Here is a 17,093-nt window from a genome sequence, read left to right on the forward strand (position 1 = left end):
GGGCCAAAGGCAGATATGATGATTTCCTTTTCCGCCATCCTGTCCATCTCCTAATGATAGTGGCTGCATTTCCTTATTACGTGCCAGGTACTGTGCTACAAGCTTCACATGCCTCATTGCTCTGCTTAATCTTGAAACCAACCTAATGAGGTAGCCACTATTATCTTCATCTACAAAGAGCCTGAAGTTAGATAAAAATAACTTGCCCAAGCTCTTCTAACTAGTAAGTAGAAAAACTGGGATTGAGACTGGGTAAGGTGGCTCACACCTGTAATCCCAGCACTTCGGGAGACCAAGGTGGGAGGATCGCTTGAGTCCAGGAGTTTGAGACCAGCCTGGGCAACATAGTGAGCTCCCGTCTCTACAAAAAATTAGCCAGGCATGGTGGTACGCACCTGTGGTCCCAGCTATGTGGGAGGATTCCTTGTGCCAAGGAGATTGAGACTGCAGTGAGCCCTGTTCCTGCTACTGCATTCCAGCCGGGGTGACAGCAAGACACTCTCAAAAAAAAAAAAGGCGGGGGGGGCATTGAAATCCAAGTCAATCTATAACCTACGAGTTTTTTTGTTTTGTTTTATTTTGTTTTTGAGACAGAGTCTCACTCCGTCACCCAGGCTGGAGTGCAGTGGCACGATCTTGGCTCACTGCAGCCTCTGCCTCCCACGTTCAAGCGATTCTCGTGCCTCAGCCTCCCGAGTATCTGGGACTACAGGTGTGCACCATCACACCTGGCTAATTTTTGTATTTTTAGCAGAGACAGAGTTTTGGCATGTTGGCCGGGCTGGTGTCAAACTCCTGGCTTCAAGTGATCCACTCACCTCGGCGTCCCAAAGTGCTGAGATTACAGGCATAAGCCACCTCGCCTGGCTTCCTAAGAGTTTTAATTCCATGCTATATTCCTTTTCTAATAAATTGAGAAAAACAAAAAAAGAAAAATCTAGGCTGGGCACAGTGGCTCACACCTGTAATCCCAGCACTTTGCGAGGCCGAGGCAGGTGGATTGCTTGAGGTCAGGAGTTCAAGACCAATCTGGCCAACATAGCGAAGCCCCATCTCTACTAAAAATACAAAAAATAGCCAGGTGTGGTGGCACGTGCCTGTGATCCCAGCTACTTGGGAGGCTTAGGCAGGAGAATCGCTTGAACCTGGGGTGGGGGTGCAGAGGTTGCAGTGAGAGAGATCGTGCCATTGCAGTCCAGCCTGGGTGACAGAACTAGACTCAGTCTCCAAAAAAAAAAAAAAAAAACTCCTTTCTTGGGTTGGTTTAATTTCTTTCTTCATGAAGTGGAAATTACCTGTATTGTGACATAAACATTAAGTAAAAAATATATATCTCAAAGCAGTGTATTGAATCTCAGCAAGGATAATATATTTTGAATTAATTATTATATCTGGGTGGCTGGGCACGGTGGCTTACGAGGTCAGGAGATCGAGACCATCCTGGCTAACTCGGTGAAACTCTGTCTCTACTAAAAAAAATACAAAAAAATTAGCCAGGCGTGGTGGCATGCGCCTGTAGTCCTAGCTACTCAGAGGCTGAGGCAGGAGAATGGCGTGAACCCGGAGGCGAAGCTTGCAGTGAGCCGAGATCGCACCACTGCACTCCAGCCTGGGCAACACAGCAAGACTCTGTCTCAAAAAAAAAAAATTATTATATCTGGGCAACTTCTGTTGGGTGAGTTGGATGAGGGTCAGGATGACCAACTCATCCTGGCTTTAGCACTGAAAGTCCTGCATCCTGTGAAACCCCTCAGTACTGGGCAATTTGCGACAGTTGGTCACACTTCTAGGAGTATTGGATTCCCTATTGGTCTTTCCTTTGATCTACTCAGAAAAACTTTAGTTCACTTTTGCAAAAGTTCACCCTTATGTATACCCAGAGGCTCTCCAGACTTGATTTCATCATTCGTGCCAGTTCTGAGGTTGAGGTGCTAAAAGAGCCTGCCTTCCCTCCCTGGCTGCCTAATCTGCTCTCCGTTGGCCATTACATTTTCTTCTTTCTTTCAGTGCAGAAATCTTGGGCAAGGCCACTACATTGTAACCATTCCTGGTCTCCTTGGCCAAGTGTACTACTGGTTTTTACTTCAACTTTGGGCTGGCCACCTTTGCCACAATCTGATCGTAATCTGCAGACAAATGAGATTGCTAAAAAAAGAAAAAAACTATGCCAGAAGCGGTGGCTCACGCTTGTAATCCCAACACTTTGGGAGGCCGAGGCGGGCAGATCGCTTGAGGTTAGGAGTTCAAGACCAGCCTGGCTGACATAGTGAAACCCCGTCTCTACTAAAAACACAAAAGTTGGTCGGACATGGTGGCACATGCCTGTAATCCCAGCTACTTAGGAGGCTGAGGCAGGAGAATCACTTGAACCTGGGAGTTGGGGGTTTCAGTGAGCCAAGATCGAGTCATTGCACTCCAACCTGGGGGACAGAGCAAGACTCTGTCTCAAAAAAAAATTTAAAAAGGCCGGGCGCAGTGGTTCACGCCTGTAATCCCAGCACTTTGGGAAGCCGAGGCGGGTGGATCACCTGAGGTCAGGAGTTCAAGACCAGCCTGGCCAAGATGGTGAAACCCCATCTTTACTAAAACTACAAAAATTAGCCAGGCGCAGTGGTGGGTGCCTGTAATCCCAGCTACTTGGGAGGCTGACGCAGGAGAATTGCTTGAACCTGGGAGGCGGAGGTTGCAGTGAGCTGACATTGCACCACTGCACTCTAGCCTGGGCGACAGAGTAAGAATCCGTCTCAAAAAAAAAAGAAAAAGAAAAAAACTGGAAGGAAAGTCTACTTCGATTCTAGTTCTGGCTCTGACATTATATAGTGTGGCCTTAGGTAAATCTGGATTTTAGTTTCTTAAGAAATAAAATGGGCCAGGCACGGTGGCTCATGCCTGTAATCCCAGCACTTTGGGAGGCCGAGGTGGGTGGATCACGAGGTCAGGAGATAGAGACCATCCTGGCTAACACGGTGAAACCCTGTATCTACTAAAAATACAAAAAATTAGCCGGGCGTGGTGGCGGGCACCTGTAGTCCCAGCTACTAGGGAGGCTGAAGCAGGAGAATGGCATGAACCCTGGAGGCGGAGCTTGCAGTGAGCCGAGATCACGCCACTGCACTCCAGCCTGGGCGACAGGGTGAGACTCCATCTCAAAAAAAAAAAAAAGGAAATAAAATGAGGGGATAGGGTAAATTTTCTGTGACTCTGTTGTTCTGTGCACTACTCTGATGTTTTCTGTTAAGAGAATAAGGAGGGATGGATGGTGGTGGCGGTTTCGAAACAGTATATTCTCTGCCAGCCACTTGAGGACAAGACAAGTTGTATCTTTGTATCCTTAGTACCTTAATACTACTGTGTCTGTCAGTAATTTGATGAGCCTGGGTGTTGTGGCAGGTGCCTGTAATCCCAGCAATTTGGGAGGCTGAGCCAGGTGGATTGCTTGAGCCCAGGAGCAACAGAGGAGGACCCTGACTCTACAAAAAATAATAATAATAATTTTAAGCCAGGTGTGGTGGCTCACACCTGTAATCACAGCACTTTGGGAAGCCAAGGCAGGTGGATCACCTGAGGTCAGGAGTTCGAGACCAGCCTGGCCAACATGGCAAAACCCCATCTCTACTAAAAATACAAAAATCAGCTGGGCATGGTGGCACACACCTGTAATCCCAGCTACTTGGGAGCCTGAGGCAGGAGAATCGCTTGAACCCGGGAGGTGGAGGTTGCAGTGAGCCGAGATCACACCATTGCACTCCAGCCTGAGCAACAAGAGTGAAACTCCATCTCAAAATAATACTTTTTTTAAAACTGTTGATGAGATTTGTGGATGACAATGGCTTGAGATTCAAGACCCAGATTTTAATACAATTGTTGGTATTGACTTTGGGTAACTGAGGAAATCTGGTTGAAAGAAATTCAGGATCCTCATCCACAGAAAAAGCTGGAAAGAGATTTACTTACAACAACCTTACACCTCTTCAGAGTAATGACCATGAGCAAACCTACAGTTGTTCAGGTGAAAAGAACTCTGTGTTTCCACAATCTTGGATTATCCTAGTTGACTGAAATTGCTTCCTGGGCAGGTACAGGATGGACATGTATTGCCTGCCCTGATTTTAGACAAAAGGCTATCAGGAATGTGATTCTTTCATCCACCTCACTTTTTTTTCTTTTTTTTTTTTTAAGATGGGGTCTTGCTCTGTCACCCAGCCTGGAGTGCAGTGGTGCAATCACGGATCACTGCAGCCTCGACCTCCTAGGCTGAAATGATCCTCCCACCTCAGCCTCCCAAGTAACTGGAACTATAGCCACACACCACCATGCCCGGCTAATTTTTAATTTTTTGTACGGATGGGGTCTCACTATGTTACCTGGGCTGCCACTCACTTTTGATGAGATTATGCAGAAAGCTTTAGCCTGGTATACTGATTCTTTTTGGCTAACTCGGGCATCAAACAAGTCTTGCTTCTTTCCTCTGCAGAAACGAATCAACTTAAGTGCCCATTTAGGAATGAACTGTTTCCTCTCTACAGAATAGGTTCAAGCCAGGTGTCTATTCTGATAGCTGAAATGGAGTAGAAATCAATCCTTAGAAAACTGTCATAAAGCCCCATTCTCGCCGGGTACCATGGCTCATGCCTGTAATCCCAGCACTTTTGGAGACTAAGGGGGGCAGATCACTTGAAGTCAGGAGTTTGACACTGGCCTGGCCAACATGGTAAAACCCTATCTCTATTTAAAAATACAAAAATTAGTTGGGCATGGTGTTGCATGCCTGTAGTCCCAGCTAACTGGGGGGCTGAGGCAGGAGAATCGCTTGAACCCAGGAGGCGGAGGTTGCAGTGAGCCAAGATTGCACCACTGCACTTCAGCCTGGACAACAGAGCTAGACTCTATCTCAAAAAAAAAAAAATCCTCATTCTCTTTTTAGCTGATTATATATATATATATATACATATATAGCCGGGCATGGTGGCTCACAACTGTAATCCCAGCACTTTGGGAGGCCGAGGCAGGCAGATCATAAGATAAGGAGTTTGAGACCAGCCTGACCAACATGATGAAACCCTGTCTCTACTTAAAATACAAAAATTAGCCGGGCGTGGTGGCATGTGCCTATAATCCCAGCTACTCGGGAGGCTGAGGCAGGAGAATCCCTTGAACCCGGGAGGTGGAGGTTGTAGTGAGCCGAGATCACACCATTGCACTCTAGCCTGGGCAAGAGAACGAGGTTCCGTCTCAAAAAAAAAAATAGGCTGGGCGCAGTGGCTCATGCCTATAATCCCAGCATTTTGGGAGTCCGAGGCGGGTGGATCACAAGGTCAGGATATGGAGACCATCCTGGCTAACACAGCGAAACCCCCTCTCTACTAAAAATACAAAAAAGTTAGCTGGGCGTGGTGGCTGGCGCCTATAGTTCCAGCTGCTTGGGAGGCTGAGGCAGGAGAATGGCATGAACCCAGGAGGCGGAGCTTGCAGTGAGCCGAGATCGCGCCACTGCACTCCAGCCTGGGCGAAAGAGAAAGAGCAAGACTCCATCTCAAAAAAAATATATATATATATGTATATGTATAAATATATATGTATATGTATAAATATGTATATGTATAAGTATATATGTATATGTATAAATATATATGTATATGTATAAATATATATGTATATATAAATACATATATGTATAAATATATATGTATATATAAATACAAGTATGTATAAATATATATAAATACATATATGTATATATATATCATTAAATATATAAACATACAATCCACATACCTAGTGTGGTTTTTTTGTTTTGCTTTTTTTTTTTTTTTTTTTTTTTGTTTTGAGATGGAGTCTCGCTCTGTCGCCCAGGCTGGAGTGCAATTGTGTGATCCAGGCTGGAGCCAATTGAGTGCAACTGGCTCACTGCAACAACCTCCGCCTCCCGGGTTCAAGCGATTCTCCTGCCTCAGCCTCCTGAGTAGCTGGGACTACAGGCACGTCCCACCATGCCTGGCTAATTTTTGTATTTTTAGTAGAGACGGGGTTTCATCATGTTGGCCAGGATGGTCTCAATCTCCTGACCTTGTGATCCGCCCTCCTATGCCTCCCAAAGTGCAGGGATTACAGGCGTGAGCCACTGCGCCTGGCTCTGGTGTGCTATTTTTATTTTTATTTTTTATTATTTTTTTTTGAGACGGAGTCTTGCTCTGTCGCCCAGGCTGGAGTGCAGTGGCGCGATGTCAGCTCACTGCAAGGTCTGCCTCCCAGGTTCACGTCGTTCTCCTGCCTCAGCCTCCCAAGTAGCTGGGACTATAGGCGCCCGCCACCGTGCCCGGCTAATTTTTTTTTTTTTTTTTTTAAGTCTGTCTCTGTTGCCGAGGCTGGAGTGCAGTGGCAAGATCTCGGCTCACTGCAAGCTCCACCTCCCAGGTTCATGCCATTCACCTGCCTCAGCCTCCCGAGTAGCTGGGACTACAGGCGCCCGCCACCATGCCCAGCTAATTTTTTTGTATTTTTAGTAGAGACTGAGTTTCATCGTGTTAGCAGGATGGTCTCGATCTCCTGACCTCGTGATCCGCCCGCTTCGGCCTCCCAAAGTGCTGGGATTACAGGAGTGAGCCACTGCACCCGGCTGGTGTGCTATTTTTAAAGGATTCCTTTATCCCTTGGTTAATAAAAAATTCATTCATGGCCATTGCTTATTTTTTTCAAAAATTATATCAAAATGGTTCAGTTAAAGACACTTAACCATTTGGATTATAAGTTTAGTCATTTCCTTCTACCCTTACCCCACAAAATTAGTGAGATCCTTGGGTTGGCACTCCAGAGACCACTCTGGCCTCCATATGTCCCAGGCCATTTTTCCTGCCAGGTGAGATAAAAAGGAAATGAATGCAGCTGCTTCTTTGAAAAAGTCTTTGTTCAGGGGCAAATCTCGTCAGCCTAGACCTTAACTCGTTGACTGGGAAAGCTGCTGGGTTGAGAAATGGGCTGGCAGAGAGATGTTGGTTTGTTGCCCCCTACAGGCTGCACTCAGCGAGCTTCGATTAGTTTGAGAAAAAAGGGATGCTCCTTAGGGATCTGTAAAGAAATGAAACAAGTTAATGCAAAGATAAACCAAGAGCGGGGTCCAGGGAATGCTTGTGAACATCAGCCTATCAGTCACAATACTATAGTGCTTAGGACATGGAAAGATGACCACTATGTATTGTTAAGTGAAAACAGGATGTAATAAAACACGAAGCACAGCTTGAGTCAATTTTCAGAAAAACACATTTAGTTATCCCAGAATGTTAAGCTTCAGCTATCTCAGTGGTAAGATTATGGGTAATTTGTATTATCTTCTTCTATGCACCATTTAACTTTCTTTTTTTTTTTTGAGACGGAGTCCCGCTCTCTCGCCCAGGCTGGAGTGCAGTGGCGTGATCTCGGCTCACTGCAAGCTCCGCCTCCCGGGTTCACGCCATTCTCCTGTCTCAGCCTCCCCAGTAGCTGGGACTACAGGCGCCCGCCAGCACGCCCAGCTAATTCTTTTGTATTTTTAGTAGAGATGGGGTTTCACCATGTTAGCCAGGATGGTCTCTATCTCCTGACCTCGTGATCCGCCCATCTCGGCCTCCCAAAGTGCTGGGATTACAGGCGTGAGCCACTGCGCCCGGCGCACCATTTAACTTTCTACAATAAATATGTATTATTCTAGTAGTAGGAAACTAGTTTTAAAGTGTATTTTATCTTTTTGAGACAGTCTTGCTCTGTTGCCCAGGCTGGAGTGCAGTGGCACAACCACCACTCACTGCAGCCTCAACCTCATGGGCTTAAGAGATCCTCTCACCTCAGCCTTCTGAGTAGCTGGGACTACAGGTATGTGCCACCTTACCTGGCTAATTTTTTTTTTTTTTCATAGACACAGGAGTCTTGCTATGTTGCCAGGGTTGGTTTCAAATTCCTGGGCTCAAGCAATCCTCCTGCCTCAACCTCCCAAGGTGCTGAAATTACAGGCATGAGCCACCAGACCCAGCCAGTATCTTTTATTTTATTTCTCTGTTTGATTACGTCGTTTTTTTGAGACGGAGTCTTGCTCTGTCGCCCAGGCTGGAGTGCAGTGGCGCGATCTCGGCTCACTGCAACCTCTGCCTCCCGGGTTCACGCCATTCTCCTGCCTCAGCCTCTCCGAGTAGCTGGGACTACAGGCGCCCGCCACCACGCCCAGCTAATTTTTTGTATTTTTGGTAGAGACGGGGTTTCACCGTGGTCTCGATCTCCTGACCTCGTGATCCGCCCGCCTCGGCCTCCCAAAGTGCTGGGATTACAAGCGTGAGCCACCGCGCCCGGCCTATTTTATTTCAATATTTATTTATTTTATTTTTTGAGGCAAGGTCTCGCTCTGTTGTCCAGGCTAGAGTGCAGTGGCAGGACCATGGCTCACTGCAGCCTCAACCTCCTGGGCTCAAGCAGTCCTCCCGTCTCAGCCTCCCAAATAATTGGGACTATAGGCACACGCCACCATGCCCGGGTAATTTTTTATATTTTTTGTAGAGATAGGGGTTGCCCCATGTTGCCTAGGCTGGTCTTGAACTCCTGGGCTCAAGCAATTCTCCCACCTCAACCTTAAAAGTATCTTTTATTTTGGCCAGGCGCGGTGGCTCACACCTGTAATCCCAGCACTTTGGGAGGCCGAGGTGGGCAGATCACAAAATCAGGAGATTGAGACCATCCTGGCTAACATGGTGAAATCCCATCTCTACTAAAAATACAAAAAATTAACCAAGCGTGGAGTCACGCACCTGTAGTCCCAGCTGATTGGAGGCTGAGGCGGGAAAATCACTTGAACCCAGGAGGCAGAGGTTGCAGTGAGCCAAGATCGCACCAATGTACTCCAGCCTGGGCGACAGAGCGAGACTCTGTCTCAAAATAAAATAATAAAAAAAATCTTTTATTTTTATTTTATTTATTTAGCTTTTTGAGACAGGATCTGTGTCGCCCAGGCTGGAGTGCAGTGGCACAATCATGGCTCACTGCAGCCTGGACCACCTGGGCTCAAGCGATCCTCCCACATCATTTGCCAAGTAGTTAGGACCACAGGTTTGTGCCGCTATGGCCAGACAATTCAGACAATTGTTTTGTATTTATTTATTTATCTATTGAGACAGTTTCACTCTGTCACCCAGGCTGGAGTGCAATGGCACCATCTCAGCTACTGCAACCTCCACCTCCTGGGATCAAGCGATTCTCCTGCCTCAGCCTCCTGAGCAGCTGGGATTACAGGTGCCCACTACCACGCCCGGCTAATTTTTTTTTATTTTTAGTAGAGACGGGGTTTCACCATGCTGGCCTGGCTGGTCTGGAACTCCTGGCCTGTCAAATAAGGAAACAAAGGCATAAGGCCGGCGCGGTGGCTCACGCCTGTAATCCCAGCACTTTAGGAGGCCAAGGCAGGTGGATCACCTGAGGTCAGGAGTTTGAGACCAGCCTGGCCAACATGGTGAAGCCCCATCTCTACTAAAAATACAAAAAAATTAGCCGGACGTGGTTGCGGGCGCCTGTAATCCCAGCTGTTCAGGAGGCTGAGGCAGGACAATTGCTTGAACCCAGGAGGCAGAGGTTGCAGTGAGCCGAGATCGAGTCATTGCACTCCAGCCTGGGCAACAAGAGCAAAACTCTGTCTTAATAAATGTGTGTGTGTGTGTGTGTGTGTGTGTGTGTGTGTGTGTGTGTGTGTGTGTGTGTGTGTGTATTTTTTTTAAGGTCAGGCCAGGTGCAGTGGCTCAGGCCTGTAATCCCAGCACCTTTGGAGGCCAAGGTGGGCAGATCACTTGAGGTCAGGGAGTTCGAGACCAGCCTGGCCAACATGATGAAACCCCATCTTTACTGAAAATACAAATAATTAGCCAGGCATGATGGCTGGCGCCTGTAATCCCAGCTATTCAGGAGGCTCAACAGGAGAATCGCTTGCAACTGGGAGGTGGAGGTTGCAGTGAGCCGAGATTATGTCACTGTACTCCAGCCTGGGTGACAGAGTAAGACACCATCTCAAAAAGGAAAAGGCCAGGCGCAGTGGCTCATGCCTGTAATCCCAGCACTTTGGGAGGCCAAGGCGGGCAGATCACCTGAGGTTGGGAGTTCAAGACCAGACTGACCAACATGGAGAAGCCCCTTCTCTACTAAAAATACAAAATTAGCCAGGCGTGGTGGCGCATGCCTGTAATGCCAGCTACTCAAGAGGCTGAGGCAGGAGAATTGCTTGAGCTCAGGAGGTGGAGGATGTGGTGAGCCGAGATCATGCCATTGCACTCCAGCCTGGACAAGAGTGAAACTCCATCTCAAAAAAGAAAAGGCCATCCACTGACTGGGCACGGTGGCTCATGCCTGTAATCCCAGCACTTTGGGAGGCCGAGGTGGGTGGATCACTTGAGGTCAGGAGTTCGAGACCACCCTGGCCAACATGGTGAAACCCTGTCTCTACTAAAAATACAAAAATTAGCCAGGCGTGGTGGCACATGCCTGTAGTCCCAGCTACTTGGGAGGCTGAGGCAGGAGAATCGCTTGAACCCGGGAGGCAGAGGTTGCAGTGAGCCAAGATCGTGCCATTGCACTCCAGCCTGGGCAACAAGAGTGAAACTCAGTCTCAAAAAAAACACAAAACAAACAAAAAAAATGTATGAAGTGGCTGGGTGCGGTGGCTCACACCTGTTATCCCAGCACTTTGGGAGGCCAAGGTGGGCAGATCATGAGGTCAGGAGATCGAGACCATCCTGGCTAACACAGTGAAACCCCGTCTCTACTAAAAATACAAAAAATTAGCTGGGCGAGGTGGTGAGCGCCTGTAGTCCCAGCTACTTGGGAGGCTGAGGCAGGAGAATGGCGTGAACCCCGGGGGGCGGAGCCTGCAGTGAGCCGAGATCGCGCCACTGCACTCCAGCCTGGGCGACAGCGAGACTGTCTCAAAAAAAAAAAGAAAAAAAAGAAAAAAATGTATGAAGTGTTCAGAATAGGCAGAAACGGAGTGAATAGTTGTTGCCAGGGGCCAACAGGTGATAATGGCAGTGGTGGGAAACAGGAAGTGACTGCTAATGGGCCCAAAATGTCTTCTTGGGATGATAAAAATGTTCTGGAATTAGATAGGAATGATCAAAGCACACTTTGTGAGTGCACCAAAAAATAAGTCAATTGTACACTTTTAAAGAGTATGCTTTATTTTGTGTAAATTATTATTTCAAAATTACTATTTTTAAAAGTGGGGAAAAAGCAATGGCAGATTTTGGAACATTTAGTGTCTTAAAGAGCTACATGTCTAGAATTTGAAAACCATAGTATTTCAAACACTACAGCTTAATGTACCTTAAAAAATTAGCTTTGGGGCCGGGCTCGGTGGCTCATGCCAGTAATCCCAGCACTTTTGGAGGCTGAGGCAGGTGGATCACCTGAGGCCAGGAGTTCAAGACCAGCCTGGCCAACATGGTGAACTGAAAATACAAAAATTAGCCGGGCATGGTGGTGGGCGCCTGTAGTCCTAGCTACTCGGGAGGCTGAGCCAGGAGAATCGCTTGAACCCGGGAGGCAGAGGTTGCAGTGAGCCAAGATCATGCCACTGCACTCTAGCCTGGGCTACAGAGCGAGACTCCATCTCAAAAACAAAACAAAAAAAACGCCCAGGCATGGTGGTTCACGCCTGTAATCCCAGCACTTTGGGAGGCCAAGGCAGGCAGATCACTTGAGGTCAGGAGTTTGAGACCAGCTTGGCCAATATGGTGAAACCTCATCTCTACCAAAACTATAAAAAATTAGCCAGGTGTGGTGGTACGTGCCTGTAATCTCAGCTACTCGGGAGGCTGAGGCAGGAGAATCACTTGAATCCAGGAGGCAGAGGATGCAGTGAGCCAAGATCACACCACTGCACTCCAGCCTGGGCAACAGGATGAGACTATCTCAAAAAGAAAGTTTTGGCCGGGTGTGGTAGCTCATGCCTGTAATGTCAGCACTTTGGGAGGCTGAGGAGGGTGGATGGCTTGAGCTCAGGACTTCGAGACCAGCCTGGGTGACAAAGTGAGACCCTGTCTCTACAAAAAATACAAACAATTAGTTGGGTATGGTGGTGCATGCCTGTAGTCCTAGCTACTTGGGAGGTAGAGGTGGGAGGATGGCTTGAACCTGGGAGGCAGAAGTTGCAGTGGGCTGAGGTCAGGCCATTGTACTTCAGCCTGGGTGACAGAGCCAGATCCTGTCTCAAAAAAAGAAAAATAAAAATTAGTTTTAGTGCTCTCTTCAGCAGCACATATACTACAATTGGAATGATACAGAGGTTAGCATGACCCCTGTGCAAGGATGACACACAAATTCATGAAGCATTTCATATAAAGCGGAACAATTTTTTATTTTAAAAAATGAGTTTTAACTAAGAATATCCACACATTAAGTTACCTAGAACCTTCTATACTTTGTCAGTGCACCCTACTCTGTCGAATGGGAACTGGAATCTGTCATCTGAGAAGGCATTTACCTTTAGCAGCAAGATTCAAGTGGAAGTCCCTGTTCCAGGTTCTGGAATATCAGGCTGTGGTCAGCGTGGGTCTATCAAAGGCAGCAACTCTCCACAACGAGAATTCAGTTTCAGACACGCCAAGTCATCTGACCGTGTGGGCCCAATGTTCAGTATTGCAATCGGGAGCTTCTTCTCCCAGGCAGTGAGGATAAACCTGTAACCAGAGTATACCTGCCCCGGGAAAAGACACACATAAGAATGTCTAGGTTCTCTAGATCTAGAAAAAGTTAAACCAAACAGGGGGTCTCTCCAGGACTCCCAATCCCGCACAAGGGGAGGTTACCACTCTCGCAAAGTCAGATACCTGCAAGGATGATCCCACCACCAAGAGGGAGTCGGCTTCTTTTACACGCTTGTGCACAAAATCAACCTTGTCAGGGTTCACTGTGTCCCCGAAGAAAACGACATCTGGTTTCAGACGGCCTCCACATTGAACGCAGGTTGGGACCTGAAAGCTCCGGACTTGCTCCTCTGAGAGAAAGACGTCACCATCAGGAGCCAGGCCATGGGCCTCAGCACTCCAGGTGGGGTTCAGGACTCGGAAACGCTCTTGCAGCACCCCCCGGGGAGTCTGTTCCCCACAATCCAAGCACAGGACCCTGGAACCAAGGAAGACGCCGACTGAACAGTATGCCCTTGGGAGGCACAAAGCTGTCAGAGACGTTTCATCCCCAACCATTTTCAGCCCTTCCATCGCTGCTTTGTTTCCCTAACACACCATCCCCACCCCATTTTAGCCATACTTTCTATTTTGTTTTTTTTATTTTTGGAGACAGGGTCTGGCTGTTGCCCAGGCTGGAATGCAGTAGCACAATCTCAGCTCACTGCAGCCTCAACCTCCTGGGCTCAGGTTATCCTCCCACCTCAGCCTCCTGAGTAGCAGGGACTACACTACAAACATGCGCCACCTCGCCCAGCTAATGTTTGTAGTTTTGGTAGAGACGGTGTTTCACTGTGTTGCCCATGCTGGTCTCAAACTCCTGGCCTCAAGTGATCCTCCCTTCTTGGCCTCCCAAAGTGCTGGGATTACAGGTGTGAGCCACTGTGCCCAGCCCATCTATTTCCTTCCTATACACTCCTTCCTAACCTTCTGCTATAGCTCACTTTTATCCTTAACATGACTGCAAATGCCTTGCCTGCTGATTTCCTTAATGCCCAAACCTGTGTTTTTCCCTCTATCCTTTCCCTTGCTCATCTGCTGCATTTGCCACAGTCTATTACCATTCCCTCTAAAATGCTTCTCCTTCTTGGTTTCCAGGACACAGTGTCTCCTGGTTCCCTTCTCACCTCTCTTTTTTTTTTTTTTTTTTTGAGAGGGAGTTTCACTCTTATTGCCCAGGCTGGAGTGCAATGGCATGATCTTGGCTCACTGCAACCTCCGCCTCCTGGGCTCAAGTGATTCTCCTGCCTCAGCCTCTTGAGTAGCTGGGATTACAGGCAGGCGCTACCACACCCAACTAATTTTTTTTGTATTTTTAGTAAAGACGGGGTTTCTCCATGTTGGTAAGGCTGGTCTCAAACTCCCGACCTCAGGTGATCTGCCTGCCTCGGCCTCCCAAAGTGCTGGGATTATAGGTGTGAGCCACTGCACCCGGCTCCCCTTCTCACCTCTCTAATTACCAGAGCTTGAGCCAGTGAGGGAGAGCACTTTGTGTCTGTTTTTTTATTTTATTTTATTTTTTAGAGACGGAGTTTCGCTCTTATTGCCCAGGCTGGAGTGCAATGGCGCGATCTTGGCTCAACGCAACCTCCATCTCCCAGGTTCAAGCAATTCTCCTGTCTCAGCCTCACGAGTAGCTGGGATTACAGGCATGCACCACCACGCCCGGCTAGTTTTGTATTTTTAGTAGACACGGGGTTTCTCCATGTTGAGGCTGGTCTCAAACTCCTGACCTCAGGTGATCTGCCCGGCTCGGCTTCCCGAAGTGCTGGGATTATAGGCATGAGCCACTGTGCCCAGCCTATTTTTTTTATTTTTTTAAGAGACAGAGTCTTGGCCAGGCATGGTGGCTCTTACCTGGAGTGCAGTGGCATGATCATAGCTCACTGCAGCCTCGAACTCCTAGGCTCAAGCAATCCTCCTGCCTTAGCCTTCCAAAGTGCTGGGACTACAGGTGTGAGCCACCACACCCAGCCTCATTTTTCTCCTTTTAGTTCTAGTCAGCCATCAGATTATTTTGATTTTCTTCTCTTAAAAGGCCCCCTGTGGCCAGGTATGTTGGCTCACACTTTATAATCCCAGCGATTTGGGAGAGTAAAGCGAGAAAATCGCTTGAGCCCAGGAGTTCCAGACCAGTCTGGGTAGACAGCAAGACCCTGTCTCTGCAAAAAAAAAAATTTTTTGCTTGTCTTTTTGCTTTTTTGAGACAGGGTCTTGCTCTGTCGCCCAGGCTGGAGTGCAATGGCGCGATCTCGGCTCACTGCAATCTCCGCCTCCTGGGCTTAAGCGATTCTCCTGCCTCAGCCTCCCGAGCAGCTGGGATTACAGGCGCCTGCCACCACGCCCAGCTAATTTGTGATCTGCCCACCTCGGCCTACCAAAGTGCTAAGACTACAGACGTGAGCCACCACGCCTGGCCAAAAAAAATTTTTTTAATTAGCTGGAGTTCTAATTACCCAGGAGTTCTAGGTTACAGGGAGTTATGATGGCACCATTGCACTCTAGCCTGGGTGTCAGAGCCAGACCTGTCTAAAAAGAAAAAAAGGCCAGGCCGGGCACCGTGGCTCACACCTGTAATCCCAGCAATTTGGGAGGCCAGGATGGGTGGATCACTTGAGGTCAGGAGTTTGAGACCCGCCTGGCCAACATGGTGAAACCCCGTCTCTACAAAAATACAAAAAAATTAGCCGGGTGTGGTGGCGCACACCTTTAATTCCAGCTACTCAGGAGGCTAAGACAGGAGAATTGCTTGAACCTAGGAGGTAGAGGTTACAGTGTGAGGTCAGGAGTTTGAGACCAGCCTGGCCAACATGGTGAAACCCAGTCTCTACCAAAAATACAAAAATTAGCCAGGCATGGTGGCAGGAGCCTATAATCCCAGCTACTCAGGAGGCTGAGGCAGGAAAATCGGTTGAACCCGGGAGGTGGAGGTTGCAGTGAGCCAGGATTGCACCACCGCTCTCCAGCCTGGGCGACAGAGTGAGACTCTGTCTCAAAAAAAAAAAAAAGAAAAAAAGGCCCCTGTGAAATGTCAAGAAGTCCTGGATTGTTTTAAAATGCTTAAGAAGAGACAGAGAGAATGGATAAAGTAGACATGACAAAATCTTGATAAAACCTTGGAATCTGGGTGATGGTATATGAGAATTCATTATACTATTCTGTTTACTTTGTGAATGTTTGAAATTTTCATTATTAAAAAAAAACAGATTTTCATCACGAAAAAAATTGTGAGTTTTTTTTGAGACAGAGTTTCACTCTTGTCACCCAGGCTGGAGGGCAATGGCGCAGTCTTGGCTCACCGCAACCTCCACCTCCCAGGTTCAAGCGATTCTCCTGCCTCAGTCTCCCAAGTAGCTGGGATTACAGGCATGTGCCACTATGCCTGGCTAATTTTTTGTTGTTGTTGTACTTTTAGTAGAGACAGGGTTTCTCCACGTTGGTCAGGTTGGTCTTGACTCCCGACCTCAGGTTATCCGCCCGCTTCGGCATCCCAAAGTGCTGAGATGACAGGCATGAGCCACGACGCCCGGTGAAAAAAATTGTTTTAATGAATCCATAAGCATCATTAACCCAAATTCCCTGGATATCACCTTAGTCTAGGTCCTTCAGGCTGACCTCCCTGACCTGCTCTTTTTATCCTGTCTAGCCTTCCTCAAATGCTATTTTTATCATGTTGCTTTCTTGCTCAGAAACCACTAATAAACCCCTTTGGTGTCTCACAACAGACCCAACTGCACTGCCTGATTTTCAAATGTAACCATGATTTGGGCCTAACTTTCCCAGACAATCTGGTTTCTGCAAGTCCCAGGTCCAAACCTCTACAGAGGCCAGGCCAGATTCCTCTGGGATCTACAACTTCCCTTCATTTGGAAAGCCCTGTTTCCCACTCTTGCCTAGACAAACCTGAGCCAGTCTCAAGACCCCTGTACCCATAAAAGCTTTCTTGGGGCAGGCACAGTGGCTCACGCCTGTAATCCCAGCGCTTCGGGAGGCCGAGGCAGGCGGATCATGAGGTCAGTAGTTCGAGACCAGCCTGGCCAACATGGTGAAACCCTACCTCTAGTAAAAATACAAAAAATTAGCTGGGGGTGGTGGCAGGGGCCTGTAATCCCAACTACTCGGGAGGCTGAGGCAGGAGAATCACTTGAACCTAGGAGGCAGAGGTTGCAGTGAGCTGAGACCGCACCACTGCACTCCAGCCTGGGCAACAAGAGCAAGACTCTGTTTCAAAAAAAAAAAAAAGCTTGGGCCAGGCGTGGTGGCTCACAACTGTAATCCCAACACTTTGGAAGACCGAGGCAGGAGAAGGGCTTGAGCTCAGGAGTTTGAGACCAGACTAGGCAACACAGCAAGATCCTGTCTCTATTTTTAAAAAGTTTTTTTTTGTTGTTAAAAAAAAAAAAAAAAGCT

At 47.9% G+C, this 17,093-nt stretch overlaps 1 protein-coding gene and 1 non-coding gene across 4 annotated transcripts in view; one reads left to right on the plus strand and one right to left on the minus strand.

The window, feature by feature from the left end:
* Positions 1-11,224: 11,224 nt before the first annotated feature.
* SIRT4 (sirtuin 4) overlaps positions 11,225-17,093 on the minus strand; it is a 30,397-nt gene continuing 24,528 nt past the window's right edge. For 2 of the 3 annotated variants that reach the window (XR_009208911.1, XR_009208910.1), the window contains exons 3-5: positions 12,828-13,122; positions 12,482-12,694; positions 11,225-12,202 (exon numbers count right to left, since the gene is read on the minus strand). Coding sequence is in view for 1 of the 3 variants with exons in the window: in XM_032171492.2 (XP_032027383.1) it covers positions 12,542-12,694; positions 12,828-13,122 (448 nt within the window). In the remaining 2 variants the exon portion in view is untranslated. Of the gene's footprint in view, positions 12,203-12,281; positions 12,695-12,827; positions 13,123-17,093 lie in introns of those variants that run through there. The other variant, XM_032171492.2, reaches the window with a different exon arrangement.
* Positions 12,238-12,341, plus strand: LOC116479739 (U6 spliceosomal RNA). The gene has a single exon (XR_004251057.1). It is a non-coding gene; the product is annotated as a U6 spliceosomal RNA (small nuclear RNA).

Source organism: Hylobates moloch, unplaced genomic scaffold (genome assembly GCF_009828535.3).
Source record: "Hylobates moloch isolate HMO894 unplaced genomic scaffold, HMol_V3 SCAFFOLD_12, whole genome shotgun sequence".
NCBI lineage: Eukaryota > Metazoa > Chordata > Mammalia > Primates > Hylobatidae > Hylobates > Hylobates moloch.